At 49.0% G+C, this 14698-nt stretch overlaps 1 protein-coding gene across 1 annotated transcript in view; it reads right to left on the reverse strand.

The window, feature by feature from the left end:
• PCCB (propionyl-CoA carboxylase subunit beta) overlaps positions 1–14698 on the reverse strand; it is an 892977-nt gene that overhangs the window by 475812 nt on the left and 402467 nt on the right. The window contains exon 6 of the mRNA XM_033959104.1: positions 2307–2417. Coding sequence (XP_033814995.1) covers positions 2307–2417 — 111 coding nt within the window. The remainder of the gene's footprint in view (positions 1–2306; positions 2418–14698) is intronic.

Here is a 14698-nt window from a genome sequence, read left to right on the forward strand (position 1 = left end):
ATCAGGGGTGCCCACACTTTTTTGGCTTGCGAGCTACTTTTAAAATGACCAAGTCAAAATGATCTACCAACAATAAAAATTTAAAAAACACAAAGCACACTGTACGCAGAGAAAATGTTAATTATCATTTATATTCGGGATTTTTTCAAAGAAGTCAAGGCAGATGACTTTAAAATATGCAATCAGTAACAACTACAGAAAAAATAGACAAATATAGAGGAAATTATAGACAGCAGATATAAATTCTCAAAACTGACACTTTTTGATCATTAAATTGAAAATAAAATCATTTTCCTACCTTTGTTTCATGAGTCTCTGGTTGCACTTCCTTCTTCTGACTGTAAATCCAATATTTATTTCATTTTTTTCTTTCTTTCTTTCTGCCTCCTGCAAGCTTCCTCTCCTCCAGACTAGAGAATGACACGGTGGATGTTACCTGCGGCTAGATGCAAGTAGCTGTAGGTAACCTGCCAAAATGGTGGAGGGAGGAAAGGTGCTCACTACAAGTACAGGGATAAGGCCATCCACCACCCCTTGGAGCAGTGAATGGCCTTGTCTCGCAGTTAAAGGAAGGAACGCGCGCAGTCACCGATCGCGAGCAGCCCCCTCTCTCCTTCCTACCTACCTGAATCTATCTATCTACCTCCCCCTTACCTTTGTAGTGCGTTTTAAGGTTTGAGACTTGTTGAAAGCCACCGGAGTGTTCGTGGAGTCGCGTGCGTGTGTGGGCGGAAGCTTCTCCTCTGACGCAAGTTTCCGCCTACACACGCATGCAACTACACGAACACTCCGACGGCTTTCAACAAGCTACTCAAACCTTAAAACACGCCGCGAAGGTAAGGGGGAGGGAGGGAGATGCACGGACAGCGCGAGGGGTGCCAAAGGGCAGTGAGATGGCGAGAGGGAAGGGTGGATGCTACAGGGACGGGGTGGTGAAGGGAATGGCGGGGATGGAGCGGTGAAGGGGATGGTGGTCCGGTGACGGGGACAGATTTTTTTCCCCAAGTCATTCTCTACTCCAGACCTCATTCCATTCCCCAACCAACATCTCTCTCTGTCCCTCCAGGAGTCCAACCTTTCTTCCTCTCTCATCCCCCAAAGATCAAATGCAACATTTTTCTCCACTGCCCATCAGTCTCATGCCCATTTCTCCTTCTATCACCCCTCTCCAACACCATGCCACATCTCTCCCTTCATCACTATGCCCAACATTCCTCCCCCTTGCATTCCCTTCAATCAATCCCTCTGTTCCCTCTCCACTACCATATCCAACATTTCTCCTCTCATGCATCTTTCTCTCCTCTTTCTCTCTATGCCCAATTTTCCTCTTTCTTCCTTTCCCTCACTCACAAACTGATGCCCAATAATCCTTCCTTTCTATTCCCTCCCTCCTAAGTCCCAAGTTAGTGCCCCCTTCCTCCTTCCCTCGTGCCTCATGTTCATGCTCCCTCCCCTTCCCTTCTGTGTACTGAGTTCATGCCCCTTCCCCCTCACTGCCTTCCAGCCTTTGTCCCACCCCCCCAAAGTCGACCCATGCCAAAGCCTGCCTGCCCCCCCCCTCCTGGCACCTCCATTAATCATCCCCCTCCGCAACTCTGGGCAAGAAAGAGCCAGACATGTGCAGGAATTGCACACCGCCGGCCCACAAGCCTTCCCTCCAATGTCAATTCTAACGTCGGAGAGAAGGTCTGGGCCAGCCAAGCAGCGATTGGCTGGCCCGAAACCTTCTCTCCATCAGAATTGACATCGGGGAGAATGTTTGTGAGCCAGCAGCATACAATCGCTGCACGCGCCTGGCCCTTCCTTGCCCGGAGCTGCAGCGGTGGTAGGGGATGATTTAATGGAGCTGTCGGGTTATAGCGGTGGTGACGGGGAGAAGAAATTGGGTGGTGGTGTTTTTATGTTGCGTGGTCTCTCGGTGATCGACTTGCGTTGCCATTTTATGTTGCGCGGTCTTTCAGTGATCGACTTGCGTTGCCATTGCAATTGACCGGTAGATAGCGATTGATGTGGGCACCCCTGCGATAGATCATTCCCATCATCATGTTATATTTCACAGAACAAATCTTTCTGTGTCAGTGGTAATAAATAACTTAAATGAACTGAATCAATGGTGGTACATAATCTTCATAAATGTTCTGAAATCTGAAGGAACATTAAGTAAAGCTACTTAACAGATTGCACCATAGTGACTCATAGATACACTTAATGGAGAACCCTTAAATCTCAACACAGCATGTAGTTTTGTAACCTTATGAGAGTGCTTGTAAGCAGAGGCTTATATAAAAAAAATCATGAATCCTCACCTTTACCATAAAGGTGAAATCTGTCAGGGCTGGAGAGTAAACGGCTCCACCTGCACAAGGGCCCATGATGAGGGAGATCTGAGGAACAACTCCTGATGCCAGAACATTGCGCTAAGGAGAAGCAGAAACTGATTATTAATAAAACACTGACTACCCTAAGATCCAGTTAGAGTGCAGATAATGTATTTCATTCTCAAATCTGCTATTTACTGTATACAGGAAAGAACAAGGATATGGAAGAAAAAGCAAGCATTAGCAGGTCATTATTTAGCCAGTACTATCAGTACTTTTATTAAATACTGGCCACAATAGACAAAAAATATCAAGATATTCAGCACTACTATGTAAATAATGCAGTCAGTATCAGAACTTATCCAGAATGGTAATATTCAGTTCATTATCTGGATAACTCTAGCTCTGCTCATGCTCCATCTGGGAGTATCTAGATCAGGGGTGTCGAACTCAATCAGAGAAGGGGCCAAAATCTAAAATCCAGCCTAAATCGTGGGCCGAATGGTTTACTGAACAGTCATAAACTGACAATGTTAACCAGAAATGTGAATTTAAAATGAGTGGAACAATCTTTTCCTTAACAGTGCTGTTAACCAACTCACATGCTATCAAGCAAAACAGTAATATTGGTATCAAGCAAAACAGTAATATTGGAATGTACCTAAAATGCTCATTGTTTTGTTTTCTGGCTAGATGTCTGACACCGTTTTCCCCGTATCAATGAGTCAATGTTCAGTTTTATTTCTTGGGCTGTAGCAACCCGCAAAACAGCATGGAGGTTGTCATCGGTAATGCGTGATCTGTGCTTGTTTTTGTTCAGATTCATTATTGAAAACATCTGTTCACAAAGATAGGTGCTCCCGAACATGGATAGAACACAGGCAGCATGAAGTCGGAGCTCTGGCATTGAGTCAGGGGGCAGTAGAGGGTAGAAGTCCTCAATTTCAACATCCTGAAACCTTGATTTCAGGCCACTGTCAGACTGAAGCTCGATTATCTCCATCTGAAGGTGATGGGGCACATTGTTGACATCAACTGTAAAAGGATTGGCAAAGATGTCAAAGCCTGAGTGCTGTGTTCTAAAGTCAGAGAAGCGCCGCTCAAATTCACTTAGTAAACGGCTAACTTTGGTAGCCAGCCGACTGCAAGGAAAAGTACCAGAAATAGTGGTTGAGATACTCAAACAAACGGGAAAGTGGGCAAGATTGTCCTGTTCCAGTTGGGACTTCCATAGTTGAAGTTTACGCTGGAATGCTGTGATCATGTCAGACATCTTCGTGATGACTTGTTTGCGTCTCTGCAGCTTCAGATTCAGTTGGGCGAGATGCTCGCGTATGTCACACATCATAGCAAAATCACATAGCCAGGCGGGATCCAACAGTTCAGGCAAGGGCTTTCCTTTACTTTCCATGAAAAGAGCAATTTGTTCTCTGAGCTCAAAAAATCTTTTGAGGACTGCACTCTTGCTCAGCCATCTTACTTCTGTGTGGTATGGCACGTCTCCATGCTCTGCACCCACCTCCTGTAAAAACTGCTGGAACTGGCGATGATTCAGGCCACGTGCCCTTATAAAGTTAATAGTTTTAATGACTGTGGTCATTATGTCATTCATGTCCAGAACTTTTCCACACATAGCCTCTTGGTGGATAATGCAATGATAAGTAATCAAGGGTGTGTGGCAGTGACTTTTTTGCATTCTTTCCTTCATTAGTCCAACCAAGCCTTTCTTTTCTCCGCACATTGAAGGTGCGCCATCGGTAGTTAGCCCCACCAACTTTTCCCAGAGTAATTTAAAATTATTTATAGATTTCTCCACAGCCTCAAATATATCTCTACCAGTCGTCGTCCCATGCATGGCAGCTACATCCAAAAGTTCCTCAGTGACAGAGAGGTCGGTCTTCGTAGCACGTATAAAGATGGACAGCTGCGCTGTATCAGTGTTGTATGTGCTTTCATCGATAGCAAGTGAAAAAGCGAGATAACTGCATGCCTGTTCGGCCAGCTGTGATGATAGATTTCCTGAAAGTTCTTGAACTCTGTCTGCAATGGTGTTTCTTGACAAACTGACAGTTTGAAAACTCTGTATCTGGTTTTTTTTACATAGTTCCCCCCCCCCCCGACATCCGATTCACCCCAAGCAGGACCGCTCGCACGCACCTGCACCCCCACTCCGAAGGACAGCCGACTCCCCGACTCCCAACACGATCGGGGCAAGAGGGAGCTCAAGCCCTCTTGCCCCCCCGACTCCCCGACACGATCGGGGCAAAAAGGAACCCAAGCCCTCTTGCCCCGCCGATTCCCCAACTCCCCGACAATATCGGGCCAGGAGGGAGCCCAAGTCCTCCTGGCTCTGGCGCCCCCCCCCCGCTAGTTGTTCGGGCCAGGAGGGAGCCCAAACCCTCCTGACCACGGTGACCCCTTACCCCCACCCCGCACTACATTACGGGCAGGAGGGATCCCAGGCCCTCCTGCCCTCGACGCAAACCCCCCTCCCCCCATCGACCGCCCCCCCCAAGAACCTCCGACCCCCCTGGCCGACCCCCACGACGCCCCCACCCCCCTTCCCCGTACCTTTCTGTAGTTGGCCGGACAGACCGGAGCCAAACCCGCCTGTCCGGCAGGCAGCCAACGACGGAATGAGGCCGGATTGGTCCATCCGTCTCAAAGCTCCGCCTACTGGTGGGACCTAAGGCTCCCGGGTCTATTCTGATTGGCCCAGGCGCCTTAGGCCCCACCAGTAGGCGGAGCTTTGAGACGGATGGGCCAATCCGGCCTCATTCCGTCGTTGGCTGCCTGCCAGACAGGCGGGTTTGGCTCCCGTCTGTCCGGCCAACTACAGAAAGGTATGGGGAAGGGGGGTGGGGGTGTCGTGGGGGTCGGCCAGGGGGGGTCGCGGGTCGGCTGGGGGGGCGGTCGGCAGTGTTCCCTCTAAGCGGGCGGGTGTTGTGAGCAAACTTTTTTCACCGTGAGCCAAAAATATCGGGCGCCAGCAAGTTATGAGCCAACTCGCCCGATTCTCCTCTCGCCGCCCTGCCATCTGCCGTACGCCTCTTCCGATCGTGCGCTGTGACGAGAAATGTGTGCGCTGCGATGTAATATTTTGTGCGCCAGCGCACGCCAGCGCAGCTTAGCGGGAACACTGGTTCAAATGGTTTTATTTATTTCCCCAAATTTATTTTTGTTATACGCATTGAAAATATTTGATATTGCGTTTAAATCAAAATCTCAATAAACTTGAAACGAGTGCCCGTGAGATTGTGGGAGGGTTAAATACTCAAAACTTAGAAGTTTTTGCTACGCCAGCTTTCTGGTATCTTTACATACAGTGGCGTACCTAGCATATGTAACATCCAGGGCCCATCATTTTTTGGCACCCCCCCCCCCCATCTGTAAGAAAAACATGATTTTTAGTAACAAACCACACGTCACACATGAGTACCTAGGAAAAGGCAGCATCTTACATATTGCAGTGAGTACATCAATACACCCATTGTAAAACTAAACAAGCCAGACCAGCACAGATCAATCCTACACCGTCAATCCTAACAGAAAACCATGTCTTTCGAACACACAGAACACAGAAAACACCTTCGCCTAGTAAGGAATATGTAATCACAAACTAACCCCTCCCTCTTTTACAAAACTGTAGTGTGGATTTTAGCTACGGAGGTAACAGCTCTGATGCTCATAAAATTCTGAGCATCAGAGCTGCTACCACCAAGGCTGGTGCTAAAAACGCTTCACAGTTTTGTAAAAGGGGGGATAAAATAAAAATACATAGACAAAGGTTAAATTGAACCAGCAAGAAGCTGGACTCTGCATACAATGCTTCACAGAAACAGTGACACATGTCTCCTAAAGCAATAAATAAATAGAAATTTTTTTCTACCTTTGTCTTCTGTGGTTTCTCCTTTCCTCATCTTCTTGTAACTCTCTTCCTTCCATCCACTGTCTGCCGTCTCTCTTCCCCTATATGGCATCTTCTCTCCTTCTATGCCCCTTCCAGAAACTGTATGCCTCCCCCTTCCATCTCTCCTTTCACCCCATTGGTCTGGCATCTCTCTCCTCGCCTTCCCTCTCCCACACCTCTCCTCATAGTCTGGTATCTCCCCTTCCCTGATTCTCTGGCATCTCTCTCCTTTCCTTTTCTTCCATCTTTCGCTCCCCCTCCATGCTCTCACATCTCCCCCTTCCTTTTCCCTTAGACTGGCATACCTTCCTCCTACGCTCCAAGCCCTGGCATCTCCTTTAATTCCCTCCCTCATCTTCCTTCTCCCTCCAGCTGGGTACCGCAACACTCTTCCCTGCAGCTCTGCACTTCCCCACAATTGCCATGCTTCGGTTCCTCTTCTTCCTTCCTTCCTCCCCCCCCCCCCCCCCGCGGGACCCTGCGGCACCATCAACTCTTACTCCCTCTAATGTCGGCCCTGCAGCTCCAGACTTCCTCGCACCTTCTCCCCTCCCCCTTTGGATCGCTATTATTTTAAATGTTATAGCCGCGGAGCTGTATCCATCAGTGGAGATGTCTAACCTCGGCCTGCCCCGGAACTCTTACTGCAGCAGCCGCCCGTCTAGGCAGGAACAGGAAGTCACTGTTGCAGTAAGAGTTCCGGGGCAGGCCGAGGTTAGACATCTCCACTGATGGATACAGCTCCGCGGCTATAACATTTAAAATAATAGCGATCCAAAGGGGGAGGGGAGAAGGTGCGAGGAAGTCTGGAGCTGCAGGGCCGACATTAGAGGGAGTAAGAGTTGATGGTGCCGCAGGGTCCCGCGGGGGGGGGGAGGAAGGAAGGAAGAAGAGGAACCGAAGCATGGCAATTGTGGGGAAGTGCAATCCCCCCAATGCGTCCCCTTACCTTACCGACGCGTGTGTGCGCTGTGAAGAGAAACTTTGCGCTGCGATGTAATATTTTGTGCGCGAACGCAGGCCAACGCAGCTTAGCGGGAACACTGGCGGTCGGAGGTTATTGGGGGGGGCGGTCGATGGGGGGAGATAGATAGCAAGTACGGCCGGCGAGATCACAAGCCTCCTATGTCACCGCGCGTCATTGTGATGGAACGCAGCGGCGTGCAGTGATGACAGCGCGGTGCGGGCCACATTGCAAGGCCTGGCGGGCCGGATTTGGCCCGCGGGCCTTGTGTTTGACACATGTGATCTAGATAATATTAAGGACAATTTTGGTACATTCAGTACAGTGCCTCTGAATATCCTGGTTAGCAGCATTTATCCAGATGAGTTACTACTACTATTTATAGTTTTATGTTGTTCTGTTCATTTTACTTTTAATTTTTACCCTGTGCAAGTCAAAAAATCACTAACATTTTTGAATGTAGGAGTTTGACAGTTATAGAACCTAAAGGCCTTGGACTGTTAATCTTTAGCCGAGGCCTTTCCTACCTGCGGCCTCAACGCCAGTGGGTAGGATTGGAGTTCTTTTGTGGAGTGTCCATATTCGTTCATCTGGTGGGGTCAGAGAGTTGCCGAGGTGATGGAGGTCAGATGGGGAGATCGATATTCGGCTAGCTGGGGTGAGAGTGGCGCACTGTGAGCGTCAATGGAGGAGGCGGCCTGCAAGGGCGTCCTACGTGCTAGCACTCCTGTTAAAAGCCGTGAAGACCAACGACAACTGAGCCGGAGATAGGGGTTTCAGAAGCAGCATCTTGTGGCGAATCAACCCTGTCAGAGGTAGCTGACTGAAGAGTCCTCCTTCTCTCCTCGACCTGCTGCCTTCGGCCGTTGGGCCCCTCCTGCCTCTGTGTGAACTTCTTCAGTTATCCTGCCTTCAGCTGCTCCTGGACCTGGGCATCATGATTGCAGAAGTTGTCCTGCTGTGGAGACCAAGCTGCCTTAATAACATATTTTAAATTACTCCCCGATATTTATTATACTTGTTTTTGTTATTATTTATTTATTGATCTGTCCAGTTTATGAGAAAATCTTATTAATATTTTATTTATCTATTTTTCCCTATGCTATGATTCTCCTTCTGCTCTTATTCTCCTCTCTTTCAATTTGAACTCAAGATTGTCTGTTCTTTTTTCTCTTATTTGTACAAAGTTCTCATTATTATTATTTAATATAATTCAGAATATAAACCACTGAAGTCGGTATTTGATATAATTTAGAATGTAAACCGCTGAGGTCTGTAATATGGTGATGCATTATAACAAATGATAAACAAACAAACATAATCACTTCTATAGTACTACTAGACATACATAGCGCTGTACATTGTGACAGGAATCCCACTAGCCCTACTAGAAACAGGGGGGAAGATCCTTAAGCTCCATTAGAAACCCAGGCAGCAGCAGAGCTTTAGGCAAGAGCCTGTCCCTTCAAGAAAGCCTAGAGTTTAAACTGACAGGAGGAGTGCAGGGCCCTTTAAGAACTGGTCTGTCTCTGCTAGGAGGGAGCGTGGCTGGATGCCAAGGTTGCCATTTCTTGAGCCTCCCTCATCAGACAGGGGAGGGAGACAGCTGAACAGGCAGCTGACCAAAGGTGGGAAGGAAGCCTGTCCTTCCAGCAGAGTAGTTCCCCCACAGAGAATTCTGACTGGGAGATGGAGGAACTAGCTGAAAGCCATGCTGAGCCAGTTACAGAGACCAGCAAGAGGAATGTCCAATGGACAACATGAAGGATTTTGTTTTGCCTGACCTTAATGAGGAGTGAATGGTCTGTGAGTAGGCTGTAAAGCCAAACAGTTTATTTTTCATTGAAGTTTTCATTTTGATATTTTTATCCAAATACTGCCTAAGGGCTAGATTCACTAACCTTCCAATCCATGTTCGATCTGTGCGTTATTGGAAGCAGGCCGACTGATTCACCAACCATCTTCATGCAAATGGGGGTGATCGGAGGCACGCCCCCAACCGACTGCACGGATCGTATTGAGTTGGGAAGAGCCCCGACAGTAGTGACAGGAGAAGCAGCCTCCTATCACTCCTGTCAGGACTTTTGCCGGCTTTTTTTCCCCCCATTTTTTTTTTTTTTTTAATAGGCTGCAAAATATCAGGCTTATAAAAAAAAAAAAAAAGGCCTCATTAGAACATAAGAATTGCCGCTGCTAGGTTAGACCAGTGGTCCATCGTGCCCAGCAGTCTGCTCACATGGCGGCCCTTAGGTCACAGACCAGTGCCCTATTTGAGTCTAGCGTTACCTGTGTACGTTCTGGTTCAGCATGAACTTATCTAAACTTTTCTTGAATCCCTGGAGGGTGCTTTCCCCTATAACAGCCTCTGGAAGAGTGTTCCAGATTTCTACCACTCTCTGGCTCAGTCCAAGGAAGTCCCTGATTGGCTCAGGCACCTCAGGCCCCTTCCAAGGGGGGAGGATCCAAGGCAACTGAGCAAATCAGGGCCTTAGGCTCCTCCCTGTACATCACATGATGCAATGGGATGGGGCCTAAGACCCACATTCGCATCAGGCAGGGTGGAGGACACGGAGCAGGAGGACTTTGCAGTTTCTCCTGTTCTCACTGCTGGAAGCCTACGGAGCAGGAGGGACTGAGCATCCCTCCTTCTCCCAACTTTTAGGATCGGGGGGGTGTCAGGTTGGGCCAGGCCGGGGAGGTGGGCAATTTTTGACTCTCCTGCTCTCTGCCGCTCTTCAGCCATGCTTTAAAACTACAGGCTCACGCTGCAGGGAAGGACTGCAGAGAGGAGAGTCAGGGGAGCCAGAGAGAGTCAGGGTAGGCAGAGAGCAAGTCGTGGCAGAAAGCAGGAGAGTTGGGGGAGGCATACAGAGTCAGGGCAGGCAGAGAGCAGGAGAGTCGGGGGAGGCAGAGAGAACAGAAGAACTGGGGAGTCAGAGAGAGAAGTCAAGGCAGGCAGTACTCCAAGTGGAGCCTCACCAAAGACAGAGCAGTTTTTTACAGAAGCGACTGGTCCTTACCAGTCACTTGTTCTTGATCAGCCAGTCGGTGTGGCAGTAAAAAACTAAACTAAACTAAACTAAACCTTAAGTTTATATACTGCATCATCTCCACGGAAGTAGAGCTCGGCACGGTTTACAAGAACTTAAAAATGAGAAAGGGTAGGAAAAGGTTTACATAAGTTTATAAATCGAGTGGAAAAGTAAGGGAAAAGAAATTACATGTTAGAGAAGAGCCAGGTTTTTAGTTGCTTGCGGAATAAATGGAGGGAGCTCAGGTTCCGCAGCGGGATAGTAAGGTCATTCCAGAGACCTGTGATTTTGAAAAGAAGTGATTTTCCCAGTTTACCTGCGTGGAGAATATCATGTAGGGAGGGGAAGGATAGTTTTAATTTATGGGCGGTCCTGGTGGAGTCAGGGCACGAGGAGTTGAAAGTAAGTGGGATTAGGGAAGGAAGGATGCCGTGAATAATCTTAAAAGCAAGAGCATTTGAACTGGACTCTGGAAATCACTGGGAGCCAATGAAGATTGGCCAGGAGTGGAGAGACGTGGTCAGATTTACGTTTTGCAAAAATCAGCTTGGCTGCCGTGTTCTGAATAAGCTGGAGTCTTTGGAGGCTTTTTTTTGTTAAGCATAGGTAAATGGCATTACAATAGTCAAGTTTGGAGAGGTTGATGGATTGGACAAGGACGGCGAAATGTTCTTGGCGGAAGAAGGGTCTTGCTTTCCTTAGCATGTGGAGGCTGAAAAAGCATGATTTTGTCAAGGAGTTGAGGTGGTCGTTGAGAGAGAGAGAGGAATCAATAATGATGCCAAGGACCTTGCTTGAGAACTCAAGGTGTAAGGCAGTGCCTGAGGGCAGTGCGAAGAGGGTGGGCAGGTGTTCTAACTTTGGGCTGAGCCAGAGTAATTTTGTTTTTGATTCATTTAGTTTCATCTGTACCGAGAGGGACCAGGAGTAGAGTCTCATTATGCAGGATGTTATGTTATCGTGGAGGTTGGTGAGGTTCTGGTCTGTTTCAAGAAGGACAAGGATATCATCGGCGTATGTGTAGATTGTTTCAAGGGGGGAAAGCTGGAAGAGCTTCAATGAGGACATATAGATATTAAAAAGGATAGGGGAAAGGGGTGATCCCTGAGGGACACCGCAAGAAGGAGACCAAGGAGTGGACATGGTGCCATTAGAGTTGACAGTGTAGGAGCGAGAGCGAAGGAAGTTTGAAAACCAATTAAGAACGGTGGAATCAATTCCTATCTCGGAAAGTTGATAAAGTAGTATGTCGTGGTGGACGACATCAAAAGCAGCAGAGAGGTCGAATTGTAACAGAACAGCGAATTTGTTTCGAGAATGTAGTTGTTGCACCTTTGATATTAGGGAGACAAGGAGGGACTCGGTGCTGAAGCTGGGTCTAAAGCCATATTGATAGGGGGAGAGAATGGAGAATCTCTCTAGATAAGAAGATAGCTGGGTAGCGACTATGGACTCAAGCAGTTTGGTTAGGAGGGGGATATTTGCTATGGGGCGGTAGTTCGATGGTGAGGAGGGGTCGAGATCAGCTTTTTTCAAAAGAGGGGATAAGGCAATGTGTCCCATTTCTGTAGAGAACAGGCCAGATAGTAGGGCAGTGTTTACAAGATTGGTGAGGGAGGAGATGGCCTGCGCAGGAATGTTATCGTAAAGGTAGGATGGGAAAGGATCCAGGATACATTTGCAGGATTTCAATTTAAGACAAAGTTTAGAGATCTGGGATTCGGAGGCTATTTCGAAGGCAGTCCAGGATCTATCAGCAGGGATAGGGTTGGAGTCGTTGGGAGGTAGAGAATTGTAGGAGATAGTTGGGGGAAAGAGCTTCTTATGGTAATTATCTTATCATTAAAAAATTTGGCTAGGTCGTTAGCAGATGGTGGAGAGAGGGGGGAGGTGGAGTCATTTTTTTAGATTAAATTACGCCAGATGTTGAACAGTGTTTGGTTTTTTGATCTGGTGATTTTGTCACCATAGAAATTTTTTCTTGCTTTTGTCAATACCGTGTTGTAGAACTTGATATTGTCTCTCCAGGATTGTCTGTCAGAAGGGGATTTCGATTTTTTCCATTTACGCTCGACATTTCTGCTTCAATTCCCTATGATATGGAAGATACCAGGGAGCTTTGCGGGAGTGGGAGATAGGTTTAGTACAGAGGGGAGCAAGAGTGCGGTAAGTGGATTCAGAAAGGGTTACCCAGTTGGAGTCAGAGTCGGTATGGTCAGGAGAAGGAGGGAGTTGGTTGAGAAATTGGGACCAGAACTGTTCACTCATGATTTTTTTGTGGTAGGTGATATAGTTTGTGGCTCGGGGAGGAGTGCCCAGATGGGACATGAAAATGGGAAGGCAGACGGAGCCAAGAAGGTGATCAGACCGGGGGACATGTTCCCAACTAGCTTCTTCAACAGAAGTTTTGTGTTCCATCAGATCGAGGAAGCTGATGATATCTAGAGTATGCCCCTTATCATGGGTAGGGGTGGGCGGAGGGGCAGTGAAACCGAGGGAGGTGAGGAAGTCGTTGAAATCGGTTGCATCCTTGTTGGTGATATCGTCTAGGTGGAGGTTAATATCGCCAATGATCAATAGTCTCTGGAATTTTAGGAAGGCCCTTGTTATGGTCTCTAGGATGAGTTCGGAAGATTTGTTCCAGGTAGTGGGTGGGCGGTAAAGTAGCAGGATACCTAATGGGTAGGGATGGAGTTCGTCGTTTACTGAGGCTAGCAAAAATTCTAGTGATGTATGGCTGCCCTTTTCAAGGAGCTGGACATTTGAAAAATGATTTGTAAAGCAGGGCCAGGCCTCCTCCCCTCCGGTTGGTTCTGGGTGAGAAGAGACCATAGTAGCCAGGGGGGCAGAGTTCGTTTTGTGTGAAAGAGTCATCTCTTTCGATCCATGTTTCTGTGATGCACAGGAAACCAGGGTCAAAATTTCTGAGTAAGTCTTTTAGTATTTGGGTTTTGTTTTGGGCTGATCTGGCGTTACAGTAGAGAATTGGGACTGGGGTGAGAGAGTCCAAGGTATGATTGGGTAGGTTGGCAGGAGAAACAGGTTTTAAGGATGAGTGATTGACTCCACGGTGTTTTGTGAAAGGATGGGATCTGGTTCGTACTAGTATGGGAATTTTAAGGCCAGGGCAGGTGCTGTTGGAGTATGTGGAGTCGGGGAGGTGGGGGGGAGGGGTTTTAGGCAGTGAGAAGAGCTGGTGAGTAGAGAGCTGCACGGGAACGGGGACGACGGGAATCCCGCGGGACCCGCGGGCATCCCGCGGGTTCCCCCTTTGGGTCACGGGGATCCCGTGGGGACGCCCCCTAGGGTCGCGGGGATCCCATGGGGACGCCCCCTAGGGTCGCGGGGATCCCGTGGGGACGCCTCCGAGGGTCGCGGGGTTCCTGCGGGGCTGGATGTACTCAGTCGCGCGGCTCTTCTCCCTACCTTCTCTGCTTGCAGCACAGAGCCGAACGGAAGTCTTCCCGACGTCAGCGCTGACGTCGGAGGGGAGGGAGGGCTTAAACAAAGCCCTCCCTCCCTCCCTCCGACGTCAGCGCTGACGTCGGGAAGACTTCTGTTTGGCTCTGTGCTGCAGGCAGTGCAGGTAAGGAGGAGAGTAGCCTCGCGGTTCGAGTGGCTACCAAGGGAGGGGGCGGTCCGCCCCGCCACACCCCGCCCCGGTTGCAGCACAGCCGGCCAGGTCCCCTTACTTTTGTGGCACTTCCCCGACCGACCGACAACAGCCCCGGTCCGACAATCCTCCCTGCCCTGTAGCCGCGAATCTAAATTATCTTCTTACAGCAGCTGTAATAAGGTAATTTAGATTCGCAGTTAAGGGCAGGGAGGTTTGTCGGACCGGGGCTGTTGTCAGTCGGTCGGGGAAGTGCCACAAAAGTAAGGGGACCTGGCCGGCTGTACTGCACCCGGGGCGGTAGAGAAGGAGTGGGGAGAAGGACGCTGAAAGCACATGGGGAATACAAAGGGGTGGAGAAGGACGCTGAAAGGACATGGGGAAGACAAAGGGGTGGAGAAGGACGCTGAAAGGACATGGGGAAGACAAAGGGGTGGAGAAGGACGCTGAAAGGCCATGGGAAGTGCGGGGGGGGAAGGATTCTGAAAGCACTTGTGGAAGACAGAGGGGGGAGAAGGATGCTGAAAGCACATGGGGAAGACAAAGGGGTGGAGAAGGACGCTGAAAGGACATGGGGAAGACAAAGGGGTGGAGAAGGACGCTGAAAGGCCATGGGAAGTGCGGGGGGGGGGGGAAGGACTCTGAAAGCACTTGTGGAAGACAGAGGGGGGAGAAGGATGCTGAAAGCACATGGGGAAGACAAAGGGGTGGAGAAGGATGCTGAAAGCACATGGGGAAGACAAAGGGGTGGAGAAGGACACTGAAAGGACATGGGGAAGACGGGGGGGGGGGTGGAGAAGGACGCTGAAAGGCCATGGGGAAGACAGAGAGGGAGAAGGACGCTGAAAGGACATGGGGAAG

This window comes from Geotrypetes seraphini, chromosome 9 (genome assembly GCF_902459505.1).
Source record: "Geotrypetes seraphini chromosome 9, aGeoSer1.1, whole genome shotgun sequence".
Classification (NCBI taxonomy): Eukaryota; Metazoa; Chordata; class Amphibia; order Gymnophiona; family Dermophiidae; genus Geotrypetes; species Geotrypetes seraphini.